We start from the raw sequence: 16878 nt of genomic DNA, 5'->3' as shown, positions 1-16878 counted from the left end.
GTTCTTCCTTTCCCCCTTCTGCTTCAATCCTTCTTTTACAGGTTTTTCCTTAAGTCCACACCCTCAAAAAAATTTACCTAATGCCTGTCTCAGGCTCTGCTTCTAAGATGATGGGCTTAACTTCAGAATCTTTCTCAACACAGAGCACCAGATTCTAAAAATATAAGTTCTTCCTCTAGGTCTATCACAAATTTATTTTAAGCAAGTCACTCAAGCCTTCTGGTGACAAATAAGATAGTCCCCAAAGGCATTCCAGCCATGCTCCCTTGCCCATCTGCCAAGCCAATCTCGGCAGAGGAATGAGACCGAGAACAGAACTGAACAACATCCAGCTCAAAGGAAAGGCACTTAGAACTACCCTAATCTCCAATTTTATTATAGGACACATTGGGGACAGGGCAGGGAAGAGGCAGAGGGGTGACAAAAGAGGGCAGCTGGGGCCCTCCCCCACCATGAGCCTCAAGGCTCATGGTGGGGGGTCAGGCAGAGGCATCAGGTGAGGATGCAGAAAGCCCAAGCAAGCTTTACCTTTCACGGGGTACGGGTCGCTCATCACGGCGCCGGCCTTCCCAGACCAGCGTGAGGGGAAGACCCGGCTGGGTGGGAAGGCTGAGCCTCTGCTGACACTGGGTGGCTCATGGGACAGGCTACTGCCACCCATGCCTGGAAGCACTGAGACAGGCTCGGGGCCCGCCCTCCCTCCCTGTAAGCGGCATGGAAGCACTGCCTTGCAGAAGGGACACAAAGAACTGGGCTGAGCTTGTTGGCTCACACCTCATTTGCTCTGGAGAACGGAGGGGAATAAGACATTTTGGTTTGAAAGGCTTTCTCACCTCACTGAAAACAGGCAGGGGAGAGAGGGGGTGGGCTGCGGGGTGGCGTGTGTAGTGCAAGACAAAACACTCCAACATCAAGACACAGGCTGAATCTCAACCCTACCACTGAGTGACCTTGGGCAAGTCACTTCACTTTCCTGAGACCCAATTCCTTCATCTGCAAAATGGGAATGATTACTATCCGCCTCACACCTGCTGTGAGGATTAAATGAGGAAATGCATGTGATTTTAACAAAGTGCCTTAGGTAGAGAAAGCTCTTGGTAACTGGTCATTATTACGATACTTGATACAACACTGAGAACACGACAGTCTGTGAGGAAGACTCAGTGTGGAAACTCCAGTGGCAGGTGGGAGGGCTGGGAGTGCATCTGAGGAAATGTTTGCCTTCCTTCCTCTTCCAGGTCACAAGGGAGCCCCCCTGTGGGGTGGCGGAGGGGGCATAAATGAGGGCAGGGATGGGCGGTGGAGGGGGCTTTATGAAAGCCCAAGGGCCCCTCATGGGCCTGAGCGGAGGACAAGGATAGAGTAGGGGGTATACTGACCCTCTGAGGACTATTTTTAAACAGTTGGAAGAGGAGAAGGAAGAGAGGGGTGTTTCTTCCCACAGGAGCAACTGCTAAGACATCAAGCTGGATCCACCTAGGCTTTCAGATCCAGCCATCACGGGGCAGCTGCTGGGGGGTACCACTGCCCCCTCCTTTCTCCTCAGTGCCGGGGCTATCAAAAATACATATAAACTGTGAGAAAGTTCACATAAAAACACTTTTCTTGCGTGTATAAAAAAGAGACTGGCCGTGGTCAGTGGCTCAGGATGTGGACCAAGGCCCTGAGAGTGGCCAAGGAGAGTCAGTGGCCACCCAGCGGTGGACAGGCTGGTGGGGCTGCCTGATGGCTGGGACAGTGCCAGCACTGGGGGACGCTGTGTTCTTTGACTGGGTTACACTTCTGTGGAGCTGAGGTCTGAGGGGCAGGAGGTGTTACAGGGACACTGGCTCCAGCAGCCCCGCTGTGGCCTGTGCTGGGGCAGGCGGTAGGGGTGCCATGGCCCTGGGCCTCAGCGGACTCCTTGCCAAGGGCAGAAGCTTACTTCGTAGTAAACCTCCCTAGAGAGCTGGCTTCCAGTAAATCCTGAAATAGGTTGCGGGGTCCTATCGTTAGGTTGGATTGAGTGGTCTGGGGAGCAGCAGGGGTACAGTACGATTTCCGCTTCTGAAGGAGGGTTCTACCCAGAGCTTCCAGAAGGCTGTCTCCAGCTGAGACTGACTCCACTGGGGACACCAAGCACAGGAGGGCAGCCAGGGCTATGCGAGGAAGAAGGCTCCGGACAAACAGGAGTGCTTCCCTGGCAGCCTGCCCACACCCTCAGGCCAGGGCTTCTTGATGTTTCTTTTGGGAGGGGGTGAAGGTAAGGAGAGAGGGGTGGCCCTGTCTTCCTAGCACCCACTCTTCCCTACTACTTGCCCTGCAAGGGCCGGGACTATGTGCCTGAGTGAGTGAGGTCCAGGGAGATGACCCCGGGCCCTCTTCTGGGGTCCCAAGCAGCTTCCGGAGCCAGGTAGGTAGTAAAAGGTTGATGGTGGCAGCTGGAGCTCGAGGTTCATCCACCTGGTCAGCCAAGGACCCCCTGTCCCCCCCTTCACTGAGGCAAAGCTCGGATGGCCGCAGACCCCACGGGCAGCCTGAGAGGTGGAAGGTGAAATGTGCGAGGGCTGCTCTGGCTCCGGGGCAGAGGGGCCTGTCCAGCTCCCCGTCCAGCGGGCTTCTCGCTGCCCAGCAGGCGCACTAGGCCTGGAGGAGGGGCAGGCCGCGCCGGAGGCCCTCCTTCAGGAACTGCAGGTAGGTGGCTGTGGACGGGTCTTCAAAGGTGGATGAGAAGCTGAAGACATTGTTCTCGATGTCCTCAGGCTTCACAGAGGTGATGTCCAAGAAGTAGTTGGCGTTGATGTGGTGGACCTGGGAGAAGGGTGGGGTGAGGAGGGCGGGGGCCCAGCCGGGCTCAGTGCCCCCGCAGCCTCAACTGTTCTCGCTGAGGCAGATGGCGGACAGCAGGGGCAACCCGTTCCCCCTCCTCCTCTGCTCACAGGGCCCTCTGACTCCAGGGCTCCACACCTCGCCCACCAGGTGAAACCTAACACCTTCCGGCATCACCTTTCCCTCCCCTGCCTCCGCGACCCATGACCTCTCTCCTCTGTTCCCAGAAGCCCTGAACTCCGCACTCACTTCTGTCGAAATGCCCACACGCCTGTGTCCCCATCTGCCTCCCGCTCCAGGTAGTGGGCACCTTAAGGGCAGGTGTCCGGTAAACGAACAAACAAATCGAGCGAGCGGGAGAGCACGGGCCACCCGCAGCCCAGGCAGAGTCCTGTCCGCCCAGCTTCGCCAGCCCGGGCCCTGGCTGGGCCGAGTCCACCACAGTGGGCGCCTGTGGACGGGTGCGAGCTGGCTGGCTCCCCCGGGCCTTTCCTCTTCTGAACTCCAGACAGAAGGCCCTTGCCTGGCACCCTCCTCCTCGCCACCAAGCCCTCACTGGACGCCCCCATTCCAGGCCAGTCCCAGCTCTTGCTCCTGTGCTGCTCCCCACCTGCTTCCATCCCTCAGTCCCACACTAACCATCCCCTGGGACTTAAAGGATAAGGGGCAGCTCTGCTCAGAAGAGCAGGTGACGCTGAGGCTCACAGGCAGGCGCCTGTTTTGAAAGTCAGCTGTATTTCTTTTTTTTTTCTGGCTGCGCTGCACGGCTTGTGGAATCTTAATTCCCCCACCAGGGACTGAACCCAGGCCCACAGCAGTGAAAGCGCCAAGTCTTAACCACTGGACTGCAGGGAATTCCCGGCAGCTATACTTCTTAATTATGCAGCTTTTGCCAAGTCTCTGAACCTTTCTGAGCCTCAGTTTCCTTGTTTGTGAGATCGGCATTCGTGCTCATCTATCCCCAAAGCTCCCGTGAGAACCCAACGTGACGATGAGAGTGCTGTGTAAGGGGCCCTTAGGGAGAGATAGGGTCTTGAAGACTGGCTCAGCCTGGGGCGTCCCCAGGTCCTCTCTGCCTGTCGTGAGGCCTGTCCCTCCCTCCCTTCCATCCCAGGACTGGCCACAATGGTCTGAGCCTTCTCTTTCAGGTCACGTTCCTGTCCACTCTGCTGCTAGACCATGCCCACTGCTGCCAGGTCCCCAAAGTGCTGCTGAGGTTCCCTTTCTGAGGGAGTGTCCCGACACCTGCACGAGGCAGGCTGAGGGGACATCAGGGGATAACTGAGGCTCGGACTGGCTAAGACACCAGCCAGGAAGTGGTAGAGCCAGACCTGGAGCCTGATGAGGTCTGTAAGCCGTGCCCCTTGTTTGCCGCTTCCCCTGCCCCATGGTGCCTGGCCCGGGGCTGGGGATGAGTGGTGGGGGACCTACCACGGTACCATTGGGCAGGCAGATCATCATCTCCACGGGGAAGCTGTACTTCTCCAGGTGCAGGCTGGCCAGCTTCTTGTGGGATGGGTTCTCCTGGTTGTTCTATGGGGACAGTTGGGCACGCTCCTGACACCTCGGCTCCCAGCACTGTCCCAGGGGCGCCCATGGGGCTCTTCCCGCCCACCTGCCACTCACCTGCAGGTCCTCCAGCTCCTTCACTAGGGACCAGGTGCTGATGAAGCTCTCGTTGAGGAGGGCGAGGATGGGCGAACTTTCCAGGACAGTTTCCCGGAGAGTCCGCCCTGAACCTGTTCCGGGAGAGGCAAGGCCAGGTCGGTGAGGCACCCTGCATGTCTCACTGGGTTTTCTATCAGCAGTAAACCTCATAAACTGTAGAACGGTCAGTGCACCCAGGTGAAATAACAGATTCAAAGAATCTACCACAGAGGAGGTGCGGAATAAATGGCAGCTGTAACTAACATCAATAACATACTGGCATCCTGGGCTGAGACTTGGCTGGGGGCCTACCTGGCCCAGGGGCTTCTAGACAGTGACAGCTTCTTAAATTCACTAAACTCTGTCCCAGGGCCTTTGCACAGACAATTCTTCTACCTAAAACACTTCCCCTGTCTCTTGGCAAACTCATCCTCCTCATCCTTCAAAGTCTCAGCTTATATGTCACTTTCTCTAAAGAAGCCTTCCCTGACCCTGCCACCCCGTTACACACTCTCGTGCCACTCTGGACCATGCCTTGTGTAAATTCACCACGCTTGTACTTGTTCATTCACTGTCTGCCTTCTGCACACACTGTGTGCTCCCTGAGGACTGGGGCTGATTCTGACTTCCTCAGTGCAAGATGCCCAACGCCTAGCCTATGGCTTGGCACAGGAGGTGCCCAGGATGTTTGTCGATTGGCTGGATGTGGGCAGGGCCATTGTTTGCTCATCTTTGTACCCAGTGTCAGGCACCCAAAGAACTTTGCACCAGCGGGTCTTCGTTGAATTTTCTGAATAAGTGAATGCAGCCCAGGCTCTGGCACTACCTTCTCTCACTCGTGTGCAAGCACAGGCACTTTCACGTCTGTTTTCACAACTCTGGGAGGTAAGTATGTTACCCTCTTACTGCTGAGAAAACTGAGGCTCAGGGAAGGAGTCACTTGGCCAAGGTCTCCAGGCTGAAAATGGCTGAGCTGGGCTCTTTCTATTGTGTCCAGCAGCTTCCTCTGGGCTTAGCACAGAACCCTGCGAGCCGTCACCCCACACCCTGCCCCATGTCATCCCTGAGTCCCTCATACTGCGACAGGAGAGTCCCATTGGTCTCAGGGCCTCCTGTACCCACAAGGTATGAAGTCTGCCCCCCTTTCTCCCCTCAGACTGCAAGGGTCTCCCTCACCTCAGCAGGACTGGTCGTCCAGGGCCCCCCACAGCAGGACTGAGTGCACCAGCTTGTTCTCGGCCTTGGCTTGCTCAAAGGCCTCGGTGAACGGCAGGTAGGTGACCTGGGGCCAAGTCGAAACAGAGAGAAGCTACTGTGTGCTGCCAGGGTCCCATTCAGGGGCTGAGTGTGTGATGTGCATGTAGTGTGTGTCTGTAGTGTATATACGTGTGTGTGTACATATGCACGTATGTTTGCAGTGTGTGTGTTTGTGTGCGTGTGTCTGTGTGTCTGTGTGAAGGGGTGATGCTGAGCCAGGGGGTACCTCCTCCAAGTTCTAAAGGGCAAAGGGGAGGCTCCCTGGCCCAGGCTGGGCCCCACAGGGAGGCAGCCTCAGCAGCAAGCCCTGCATGGCATCCCACGCCCAGTGCCCACCTGCTGCTCCCACAGCTCCGGACCCAGCCCCAGGGATCCCAACCCCGCCCCTTACCCCCGTCTGGCCTCACCTTCTTGAAGGGGTACATGGCCACCTCCAGGCGCCGGGCGGCCTCCTCCCAGCTCAGCTCCTGCTGCCACGTGATCTCCTCAAACACAAACTGGAGGGGCTCCCCCGAGGGCAGGCGGCTGTCGATCATGTTGCCATCCTCGTCCAGGATCACAGAGGGCACTGAGGGGCCCGTGGCCTCCAGCTCCATCTGGGCCGGAGGTCAGTGAGGGATGGTCACTGAGGGACGTCTCAGCGAGGGGCCCGAGTCCTCCAGGGGCCCCGAGAGACCCTCAAAGATTTGCAGAGGTGCACCTCTGCAGATCTGCCCCTCACTGCAGAGGAGGGGAGACAGGCCCAGGGAAGGGCAGGGCCTGGTCAAGCAAGGCTGTGCAGTGAGTGCAGGACAGAGCCAGTGTCCAGCCAGTGTGAAGCCATCTGAGGGCCCATGGCAGACGCTGGCTAGGAAGAACAGGTGGTTTCCTAGGATCCTGCTTTGGGGACAGTGGCTTCAGCCTGCAGGAGCTCTGTCCTTCACTGCCCCAAGGCTCCTAGCCAGCTGGGCCTCCTTGCAGCCAGGCTGAGAGGCCCTGTGGCAGGGCCCTGCGGCCGAGCCCCACCTTCCTACCTGGGTAGGGACCACCCTACCCAGGTGCGCTCACCTGGGGTATGTAGCCGATGTCCACCTCCATGTTGCTGCTCTCGCTGGCCCCGTACAGCCACTCCATGTCCACATTCAGAGACCTGGGGACAGGTGAGAGGGTGGCCAGGGCAGAACACCACCGTCATCAAGGCCCATTAACCAGACATCAGACATTATCTAAATGAAAGCATGCAGCTGACCCTATTTTATAGATGAGGATGCTGAGACTTGGCAGGGTGGACCCAAGGTCTCAGAGCCACTAGAGTTCTGACGGCAGAGCCTGGGCCCTTTCCTTTCCCCAGGGTGCCTCTTCGGAAGGCACTGCGACCATGCCACCCTCCACTGGCCCAGCCCTTTACAGTTCATGAAGGGCTTCCATACCCATGGGTCATGCACTGTCCACGATCCATGACTCTTTGAGGCAGCGCTCATCAGTGCCTCCCCCCCGCCCCACCGGGAAGTCTGGCCTGAGCATGTGCAACCTGCAGATCTGCCACATGGGGGAGCCCCAGGACAGACAACCAACCACCTTGGGCAGATGAAGCAGTCAGGGTGAGCTGGGTGCCCTCAGAGCCGGTCAGCGGTCCCGTGGTCTAGGCCTGAGACACAGGCCCAGGAGCACTTGCCCCCTCCTTCTGTTTCATTCAGTCCAGGACCCCACCTCCAACCCTGGGCTGAGCCCCTGCAGCACAGGTGTTTGCCTGATGAGCGAGGAAGGAGGAGGAGAGCTCGTCCTTCCTCCTCGTTTTCCCCGTGGCCCAGGATGCTCCCTCCCTCGGGGGACTGAGAGGAAACCGCTCCTGGTCCTGGGGGCAACTGTCTCTTCCCGGGCTGTCCTAATGACCCCCTCACTCCTGCCCAGGAGCCAGCCTCCCATCTAGCAGATGAGGAAACTGAGGCCTGGAGGGGTCCAGGGCCTTGCCCACAGCCACGGAGCCCACGGGTGCCACGGCTGAGACTTCGCTCTGGGCCCCTCATCTCTCAGCCCAGGTCTTGTCCCTGCACAGAGTCACGCAGGCTCACTAAGCGGCTGCGTGCTATCACGGGCCCAGGAGGGCGTGGGGCCAGAGGCAGGCCAGAGAGCAGGTGGGGTAGGCGTGGCCCTGGGGGTTCAGTTGCCGATGGGGAGGGGCCGTGCTGGGGCTGGGGGTCAGGAATCTGTAAAGACTTTCTGCGTCCCCTGCCTCCCTGACAAGAGGCTGCCCCTGAGCAGGTCAGGCAGGCAAGCAGGCAGGTGACTGGCATTGAGCCCTCCCAGAAGCCGCCCCCTGGCCCCCCAGGGTCTGTGGTAGCAACTGCAGGCGTGGAGGGCCTGCTTCTTAGGCCTTTGTATGTGCCCTTCCCTCTGCCTGGCTAAACTCTCCTCAGCCCCCAGGTCGCTGCACAGACGTCCCTTCCTTTGGGAGGCCTTCCTGGACCCTGACCAGCCGGGTCCCTCCCCACCTGCTGGCCTTTGCCTAGGATGGCATGAGCAGGCTGTGGTTACGGGTCTGTTGGAGGTCTGTCAGCAGTATGGCGTGGGGGGGGGGCAGTTCCATCTTCAGGGAGGGGCTGTTGGCCACTGCGTTGGGTCCCAGCACAGAGCTGGCAGGCCAGGCCCACACAGAGCCTGGGACACGCCTATCAGATGATGGAATGACCTCCCTCAGCCCACCTCAAGCTACCTCCTCCTGGGTCAGCTCTAGGCCCCTCCCAAGAGAAGTAGCTCTGGGGAGAGACTGAGGGGGCCTCCGGGCCCCTGCATCTGAGCTCCTGGAGCTGGTGGGGGGCAAACGGAAGCAGGATGACGGGGCCGGGGCCAAGGCTCTCACCTGTGGTTGGGCACGAAGAGCCGGAAGTCACGGACGTGGGTGGCGTCTTTGGAGAGGATGATGTGGCCCGTGAACTGGCCGGGTGAGAACCAGAAGGGGAAGTCGGGCGGCTCGCTGAGCTGGAACTCGGCGTGGATGCTGGAGGGAAAGGGTCCGGCTGGGAGCAGGTTCCCTGCTGAGTAGAGCCTGCCCACCTCCCCTCTCACTTCTGCCCCAAAGCCTGGAACCCTTGGCCAGACTGTTGTGTGGGGCAGAGGGCTGGGCGCAGGAGGAAGAAGTGTGTGGGGCAGGGAGAAGGGACGCCCTCCAAGCGCTGCCCATCCTTCAGGGCCCAGTTCATGTGCTGCCTTCCCCGGAAGCCTTGCCCGAGCCTCCTCTGAGCCCTCCACGGTGTGTGTGACCTGGTGTCACAGCTCTTACGCACCCCCTTCTGTGTGGATGACAATCACGGCCAACAGCCCCATGCTAAGCACATTCAACACCTTTTCTCTTCCTCCTGGAGGAAGTCACCACCGCCCTGATGCACAATGAGGAAAGTGAGGCTCAGAGAGCCAAAGCTGCTTGCCCGGGACCACAGGCTGGTAAGTGGTGGAGCTGGGGGCTTTGAGTCAGGCCCCGCCTCCTGGTGCTCAACCCATCTGTGCTTCCCTGGAGTCCCAGGCCCAGGTGGGAGGCAAGGATGGGGCTGCCAGGACCCCTCACCGGAACATCACGGTGTAGTAGAAGTCGCTGGTGGCGGTCAGGCAGGCGACGGCCCCCTGAGGGGCAAAGCGGGTCTTCACGAAGGGCCGAGGGTGGAACATGCTCAGGAGCCGGTGGATGATGACCTGGGGGGAGGGCAGTGGGACCTGGGCTGGCTTGCTGGGCCCAGCTCCCCTGGGTGAGGGTCAGCTCTGGACCTGGGGCCCAGGTGGGGGTGGGGCCAGAGGCAGGCCAGAGAGCAGGTGGGGTAGGCGTGGCCCTGGGGGTCCAGTTGCCGATGGGGAGGGGCCGTGCTGGGGCTGGGGGGCAGGGCCCCGGGGCTTGCCGTGGACTACCCTCACCTCCTTGCCCTTGGGGGGTGGTGGGTAGAAGCGGTTGTTGGACAGATAGCCGGTGAAGACGTTCAGCTCACTGGGGATGATCCACCAGGGCTCGCCCAGCTCCGCGTGGCCCCGAGGGGGAAGGAAGGGCCGGAAGTGGCGGGCGGCAAACACCGCGCTTGGCGAGGCTGCGGTCGTCCAGTTGCGGAGGCCGGACAGGGCCAGGCGGGAGACCTGGGGCAGAGGAAAGTCGAAGCTATGGGGCACTGAGAACGTCCCAGGTGTGTGCAGAGGTCTCCTCGAGCCCTGAGCCAACCCACAAGCCCAGGAAGCAGAGGGACCCAGGAGGCTCCTGCCTGCTCACGGCCACGAGCCTGGCACTCTCCTGCCAGAGCTGAGGCTCATCTCACTTTCCCCGGCCCCTTGCCCAGAGAAGTGGTGCCCCTGTGGCCCCTCGGGTCCAGCCCAGGCCGGAACAGCTCGCTCGAGGGCAGGGGAGCAGAGGCAGCTGGAGGGGCCACCCAGGACTGGAACGGGGGGCTCTGTGAGGGGGGTTCTCACGGCCTCTTCCCTCCCTCTCCAAGCCCAGGTCCCGGGCCTCACACAGGCCTGCCTGCCTCTTGTACATAAGCCAGCAGACCAACCCCGGGTGGCCCGCCCTGCCCTGGGCTTCCTCTCCCCGTCCACCGGCCTTGCTTTCTGCAGAGCCTGGGCCACGCTGGCTGCGCACCCCTGGCAAAGGCCTTCCCTGAACCATTTCCTCATCAGTAACCCACCCCACTGCTGTCTGATGAGCTGAAGGGCGGGACAGAATGAGGGTCAGACGCTCTGCAGGCCTCTCTGCACATCTGCCTGGAGCAGAGGCGGGACCTTGGAGCATGCAAGTCCCCTGGTCAAAGCTCCACCTTCAGTAGCTCCTCCCTGCCCTTCTGGGCCACCATCAGTGGCCACCAGGACAGTGAGTGCCTGGCCCCCCTCAGGGTGCTCAGCCACCAGGAAGCTGCCCCACCTTCGACCTCCCTGGTGATGGGACCCGGGCTCAGTGGGAAGCTGAGGTGGGAGGAGAGGGCTTTCACAGGCAAGTTCTCAAAGCGGGGCTGGCTTGCAGGGCCAGGCAGAGCCTGCCCATCTGCTGGGTCCTGCTCACAGGCTGGCGAGCTCTTAGCGGAGCGGCCTGTGAAAGGGGGTTGAGCTAGGGACACAGGGCTGCGGTGCTGCTCCGGACCCATCTCCCCTGTAAGTGCAGGTGGGCCCCCTGCACCTGCCCCACCCTGTTCTCTCTGCCCTGTAGGAGGGACTCATCTGCTCAGACATCACTTCAGTCCATCAATGCCAGACCTTTCTCCACCCAGATCTTACTGGACTCTCCCCCTGGACATCTCTCAGGGAACTCAACTTCAACAGTCCAAACTGACCTCATAGCCTCCCTACCAGACCTGCTTCCCTCCTCCAACCCCCATCGGGCAATGGGCCCCCATGCACCTGGCCACCAGCCAGAAGCCTGAGTCACCTCAACTGCCCCCCCTCCCTTTCCATCAGTAGCCACACCCTGCCTTTCTCCCTTTCCCAGCATCCCCCGGGCTGCCTTTCCTCTCCATCACCATGGCCTCCCCCCACCTGTCTCCCCCTCCCTCCTGGGAACTGGTCTTCTTGCCTCCCTTTTCTCCCCAACTGCCAGTTTGGAGAGCCTAGATCTGATGAGAGAATTCTCCTCTTTCAAAATCTGCTATGGTATTTTGCTGCTGCAGAACGAAGGCCAAAGTTAGGCAGCTGAGGCCCTTTGCCATCTGGCAACTTCTCTTCCAGTCCCACGGACCAGGATGCCCCTGCGTGTGTCCCCCATGCCCTGGGTCCAGCCACCCCCTCTCTCTGCCCTCAGTGGCCTGCCTGGCATCTCCTGCTGAAATGACAGTTCAGCTGAGCTGTAAAAGCTGAGTAGCTGTGAGTGAGGCAAAGAGAAAAAGTTGTTCCTGGCTGAGGGACCAGCATATGAGAAGGCTCTCAGCTGGAAGAAAGCCCGGACATCTGGAGTAGTGGAAAGCTGAGAGGAGAGCGCAGGGGAGAGAGTGGGAAAGGCGGGCAGGGCCTGGGGATGCCTAGGTCCTGGGAGGGATTGAGACCCTGTCCACAGGGCCTCGGGTCCTAACCACAGGGCTGGTTAGGATGGCACTTGTCAGGGTCATCCCCACCCTACAGCCGTTGCCAGGGCTGAACCTCAGCAGAGCACCTGTCAGGCTCCAGGCACTGTGCTAGGGGCCTGGGGAGGCACAAATGTGTGAGTCACCGGCCTTGCCCTGAGGAAACTCACAGCCTGGGGGGAAAGACTGACTTCCAGAAAGTAATGATTACAAGCCAGGCGACTGCATCAGCACGGTCTCTAGTGCACTTGCTGTTTCCTCCAGCCGGATCCTTTTCCTACCCCTACTGACAATGGGCTGAGCCCTCGTCCCCTGCAGTCACTGTCAAATGTCATTCCCTCCAGGAAGCCATCCAGACCCCCACTCTGGGTCAGAGGCTCATGCTTATCCCTCCTACCTCCCCTACCAGACTGTGCCCGGACAGCAGGGACAGCATCGCACCCACTTCTGGACCGCCAGGGCCTGGCGCACTGGGTGCACAGAGGGTGCTGATAAAAGAAGGAAGGAAAGCCAGAAAGAAGGGAAGGTGAGCAGACCACAGACCCATTCTCAGGAGGTGAGTGCACACAGATGGTCCCTCTGTCTCTGGTCCCGCCTGTGGGGGACCCCCTGCCACTCCTGCCCCAACTTACCCCTAGGAACCCATCTTTGCTCTTGGTCATGGACTCTGGCAGCAGAGGCTGGAATCGGGCTTCTATGGTGAGTGTCTCCTCGCTGGGGTCAGGGGGCAGATCCTCCTCCTCATAGCTGGCCGAAGGAGTTGACCCTGTGAGATACAGGTCGCTGGAGAGGGGTCCTGCCTTAGATGGCAGGGCCTCACTTCTCTCAGGATGTCCACATTGGCCAGTGATTAAGGGAGCCAGGCCTGGCAGGGATGGGGGTGGGGGTGGGGCTGTAACAGGTAACAACAAAGTAACAATATAGATCACATCGTTTATGAAACATACACAAATTGTATATGTATGATATATAATGCGTACATATGATGTATACCACATGGTATATCACACACACACATTTTCTTCAATGTATATCACATTTTAGTTTCACAGTAACCTGTGAAGGCAGTATTATCAATTCCATTTTACAAATGAGAAACTGGGGGCTCAGAGAGGTGAAGTCACTTCCCCAAGGACACACAGCTAGGTAGTGTGTGAATCAGGATTCAAACCCAGGCCTGTTTTACTCTAAACCTATAATCAACCACAACCCTCTTCCGGGGGCATTAAGACCTCAAAAGTTTCCTCAAAGGCTTAGGAACCAGACGACCTGGGTTCAAATCCTAGCCCCACTCCTCACCAGCTTGTGTGACAGTTGGCCCAGTGGCTTGTTATGAGGATTAAATGAGATAATCCAGACCTGGTACAGAGTAAACCCGTAATAAATGTCAGCTGTATTGCTATTACCGGTGGTTTCATGGTTGGGGATCCACGGGGCTAGGGCTCAAACCTAATTCTGACTCTAACGTGTGCTCTTTCCACCAGGCCAGGCTGGCTGCAGAAAGGCCATTCTCACTGTCCCCCTTCCCTGAGCCCAGCTCCGGGGTGAGGCTGGCTCCATTTCCTGGACAATTTGGGGCAAATCACTCATCCTCTCTGGTTTTCCCACATGAGAGATGGAGCCCATGCTACTGTGCCTGTCCCGTCATGAGGGTCTCATGGAGAAGCAAAGGCTGCTCAGAGAGGTCAGGGGACGTGGAATCAGGTCATCTTTGGTGTCACAGAAGGAGCACTGGTCCAGAAGTGAGGACACCTGCTTCTCCCTGTTTCCTGGGTGGCCCATTTCCCCATCAGTATGAGGGGCTGGACTGGCTAGTGGCTGAACTTGATTCGTCAGATCTCTTCCTGCTCAGAGACCTGCCAAGTCTATAGTCTTTCAAGGGTGGAGGGAGTCACGATGAAGGCTTAAGGGAGGCATGACGGCTACTGCAGAAGGAGTGACTAACAGCAGGGTGGGGTCCCACGACACAGATAACGGAATGAAGCACAGGTGGGTCCTGTTACGACTGCTCTCTTGCTGGTAGAGACCACACCTGGCATTTGTTGACAGACGGACTGACAGACTGAATGGGTGCATTAAAATGGGTGCATTCTTAACCAGGAATCATCAGAATCACCAGGATGCCTTTTTAAACTACTGATGCCCAGAACCCCCCTCAGACCTACTGAGTCAGAGTCTTCAGGGGCTAGAATCTGGAAAATGTGCTCCCGATTAATGCTCCCCAGTGGCTCCTGATGCAAACCCCTGTTCTAAAGAATCATGGTTACTTCTGCATTTGTAAGTCAGGGCAACAAAATTTCAAAACAGCAATCTGGAAACCTCAGAGGAAGGGAACAATGGGAATGTGCAGCGTTACTGGTTGGCTTGCTTATCCAATTACTTAACTGTTATCATAGATAATTATGAATAATAATACCCAGCATTTTATGGCTCTTTGGTTTTTTAATAAAAAGTTTTATTTCCTGACTTACAAGTAAAATTTGCTCACTACTGACAACTTGTAAAACTTTTAAGGTATAAAGCAGAAAATTAAACACACATAACTGTACCAACTAGAGAGGACTGTTTGCCTCCATTTCCTGCTTAGATTTGGTGTTTTTCTGGTTTTGTTTTGTTTTTTGTCCTCCCAAAAACTTGGTCCAGTTTTGCACTCACAGTGGCCTAGGAGGTAATTGAGGGAGAGACTCTTTTCCCCTGATGGAGAAAAAGATTTGTGTGAAAAAATTAAAAGCACCCCCAAGCCCAGCAAGCTTGGCCAACATGTCATTATGAGGGAACTCTTGCTCTCTGGCCATAAAAAAGGACAAGGAGGTGGCTGTGTGGCTGCTCGGAGAAGTATGTGCAAAATAAGAAGTCAAAGCAAATCCACACAGGGCTGACCTGTGTATCTGCCCATCTGCTTTCATGACAGTACTGACTGCCCCTGGGAGGCACTGACACATCCGCTCCAGCAAATTAGCATTATTCATCTGACCCTCCTCCTCTGGCAGTGACCAAAGGCCACCGGGTCAGCACGTGGCTGACCTACCTGACCCATCCTGAGACACAGAAAGCCCATCACGGTCCTTTGGCGCTTACCGGCCTGAGAGCAGCTGGTGTCTCTTTCTAGTCTTTCCCATCTATTGACCTACTTACACCAGGCAACTTGGGTAACAAGTAAATGCCCAAGATTATAAGTTCAAGAAACGTCACAAGATATGGACACAGAGGTTAGGGTGGTGATGGAGCAGTGAGAGAGGCATTTTATAATTCATTAGAATGCTTCAGCCCCTCATCTTTACAATAAAAATCACTGATTACAACCAGGCAAAAATGGGTAACAAGGTGGGATAGGAATCTGACAGCTCCCGAGCAGAGTTTAATATTTAGCAGTAATGGTAATAGCTCCTGTCTACTGACTATCTACTGCATGGTGGGCACTTTGCAGACATTTTTCTCTAAGCTTCAAATGAGCTGGCGCAGGACCTGAAGGCAGGAGGCCCCTAATCCTGGCTCTGCACCTTTCCAGCCTGGGCAAGCTGGAGAGCCTTCCTGCGCCTCCGTCTCCTAAACTATACACAAGAGGATCAGGACAGGTCCATCTCACAGGCACTGTGAAGATTAAAGAGATGACTCACAGGAGGTGCTTAAAGTGATGTCTGGTCCTGAGAAGGTGGTCAGGGAATGTTAACTAGTTTTAGTCACACGTGAGGAGAACAGGCTTGGGTGTGCGAGTATGTGTGGGTGCCCATATTGAAGCAGCTTGCCCAAACCACCAGCCGGAAAATGTCAGAGCTGGGAGGACCCCAGGGCTGCCAGGACGCACCGTCCTCCCCCTACTCCAGGCAGCCCTTCTGTTCAGAGCAGACACAGAAGACACAGAGCAAGAAGTAGAGGGCGGTGCCCCGGCTCCCTCCTGCCTAGTCCCCAGCCTCTCCCGGTACCTGTCAGCTTCTCAGCAATGGGCTTGAACTCCTCGGGGCTGAGGTACATGTCCCCGTCAGTGTCCAGAGAGGAAAAGAGGAAGAGGCCTTCTGTCCCCAGGGCTTTCAGCGCCGAGTCCTGCTCGGGAGGAGGTGGCTGGGCTGAGCAGCTGTGCACCTGACTGGCATCCCAAACGGGTGGAGGGAGCTGCTCCCGCCACATCTTCCTGGTTCTCTCAGCCCATCTCCCAGCCCATCTGTCCAAATGCCACCTCTGCACGCCCCAGAGCCCCAGTCCCCCTTCCCATCCCTCCTGGTCCCTGCTTCACTCTGAGCCTTCATCCACTGTCCACTCTCTAAGTGCCCCCTTTCTATCTGGGCCCATCCCGCCCATCTCGTGTCACCCTCTTGGTCCACCCATTGTCCTCTCTGGTTTCCCCTCCCCACCGTCCCAGCGCTCCCGGCCCGTCCAGATGCTCGGGTCCCACCTTTGCTCTCTGCTTTGTCTGCACTGTCCTAGTCACCCATCTGCACTGTCCCCCTGCAGCCTGTCCCAGCTCCTGCCTCACACTGGGCCAGTCCTCTCACCTCCCCCATCAGTCCTTCCAAGTCTGCCCGACCCCTGGAGCCCCGTCCTATCCCTTCCCTGACGCCCTCCCGGCCCTCCGGCCCCCACCCGCCCCTCGGAGCCCGGTCCCTCTGCGAGCCCCACCGCTGCCCGGGCCCACCCGAGTCTCCCGGCCGCCGCGCCCTCCCCGCCGGCTCGGACCTGCCGCGCGGCTGCCTGGGCCTCGGCGTGGCGAGCGAAGGCCCGGGCGGCGGCGGCCGCGGCGGCGGCGGCGAGGAGCGCTCCGAGCAGCGCCAGGGCGCGGGCGCGGCGCGGCGGGGACGCGGGCGGCGCGGCGGGGCCGGGACTGGACGGCTCGCGCTCGCCCGGCCGGGCCCGGCCCATGGCGGCGGCTCGCGGCGGCTCCGGACGGGCGGCAGGGGACGCTGACCCGCGGCGGCGCGGGCGCGGGCGGGGCCTGGGGCGGGCCTGGGCGCCGGGGCGGGGCCGGCTGGGGCGCGGGGTCCGGCGCACAGCGGGTTCAGTGGGCGCACGAGTCCGTAAGGGGGCGCCGGGGCTCCTGCTCCACAGGCCCCTTCCTGCCAGTCGGTGCCTCCTTCTTGTACTTGGTCTCCCAAAACGAAACCGGGCCTCCGCGTCTCATCTTGCCTGGCGGAGCCGGGAGCACTTCCAGGCCGAGGACTGGGAGGAGGGGCTG

At 58.7% G+C, this 16878-nt stretch overlaps 1 protein-coding gene across 1 annotated transcript; it reads right to left on the bottom strand.

Annotated features, from left to right (window-relative positions):
- Positions 1 to 333: 333 nt before the first annotated feature.
- Positions 334 to 16599, bottom strand: SELENON (selenoprotein N). The gene is made up of 12 exons (XM_057530877.1): positions 16383 to 16599; positions 15635 to 15752; positions 12344 to 12477; positions 9595 to 9807; positions 9254 to 9378; positions 8552 to 8689; positions 6760 to 6841; positions 6120 to 6308; positions 5632 to 5737; positions 4435 to 4547; positions 4240 to 4341; positions 334 to 2790 (listed from the first exon to the last, which is right to left on the bottom strand). Exons 1-12 carry the CDS (start codon positions 16563 to 16565, stop codon positions 2620 to 2622), a joined length of 1674 nt encoding a protein of 557 aa, XP_057386860.1. The 5' UTR covers positions 16566 to 16599; the 3' UTR covers positions 334 to 2619.
- Positions 16600 to 16878: the final 279 nt, after the last annotated feature.

The sequence above is a fragment of the Balaenoptera acutorostrata genome, chromosome 1 (genome assembly GCF_949987535.1).
Source record: "Balaenoptera acutorostrata chromosome 1, mBalAcu1.1, whole genome shotgun sequence".
NCBI lineage: Eukaryota > Metazoa > Chordata > Mammalia > Artiodactyla > Balaenopteridae > Balaenoptera > Balaenoptera acutorostrata.
The sequence above is the reverse complement of the archived record's forward strand: the minus strand, read 5'-3'. Positions and strand labels throughout refer to the sequence as shown.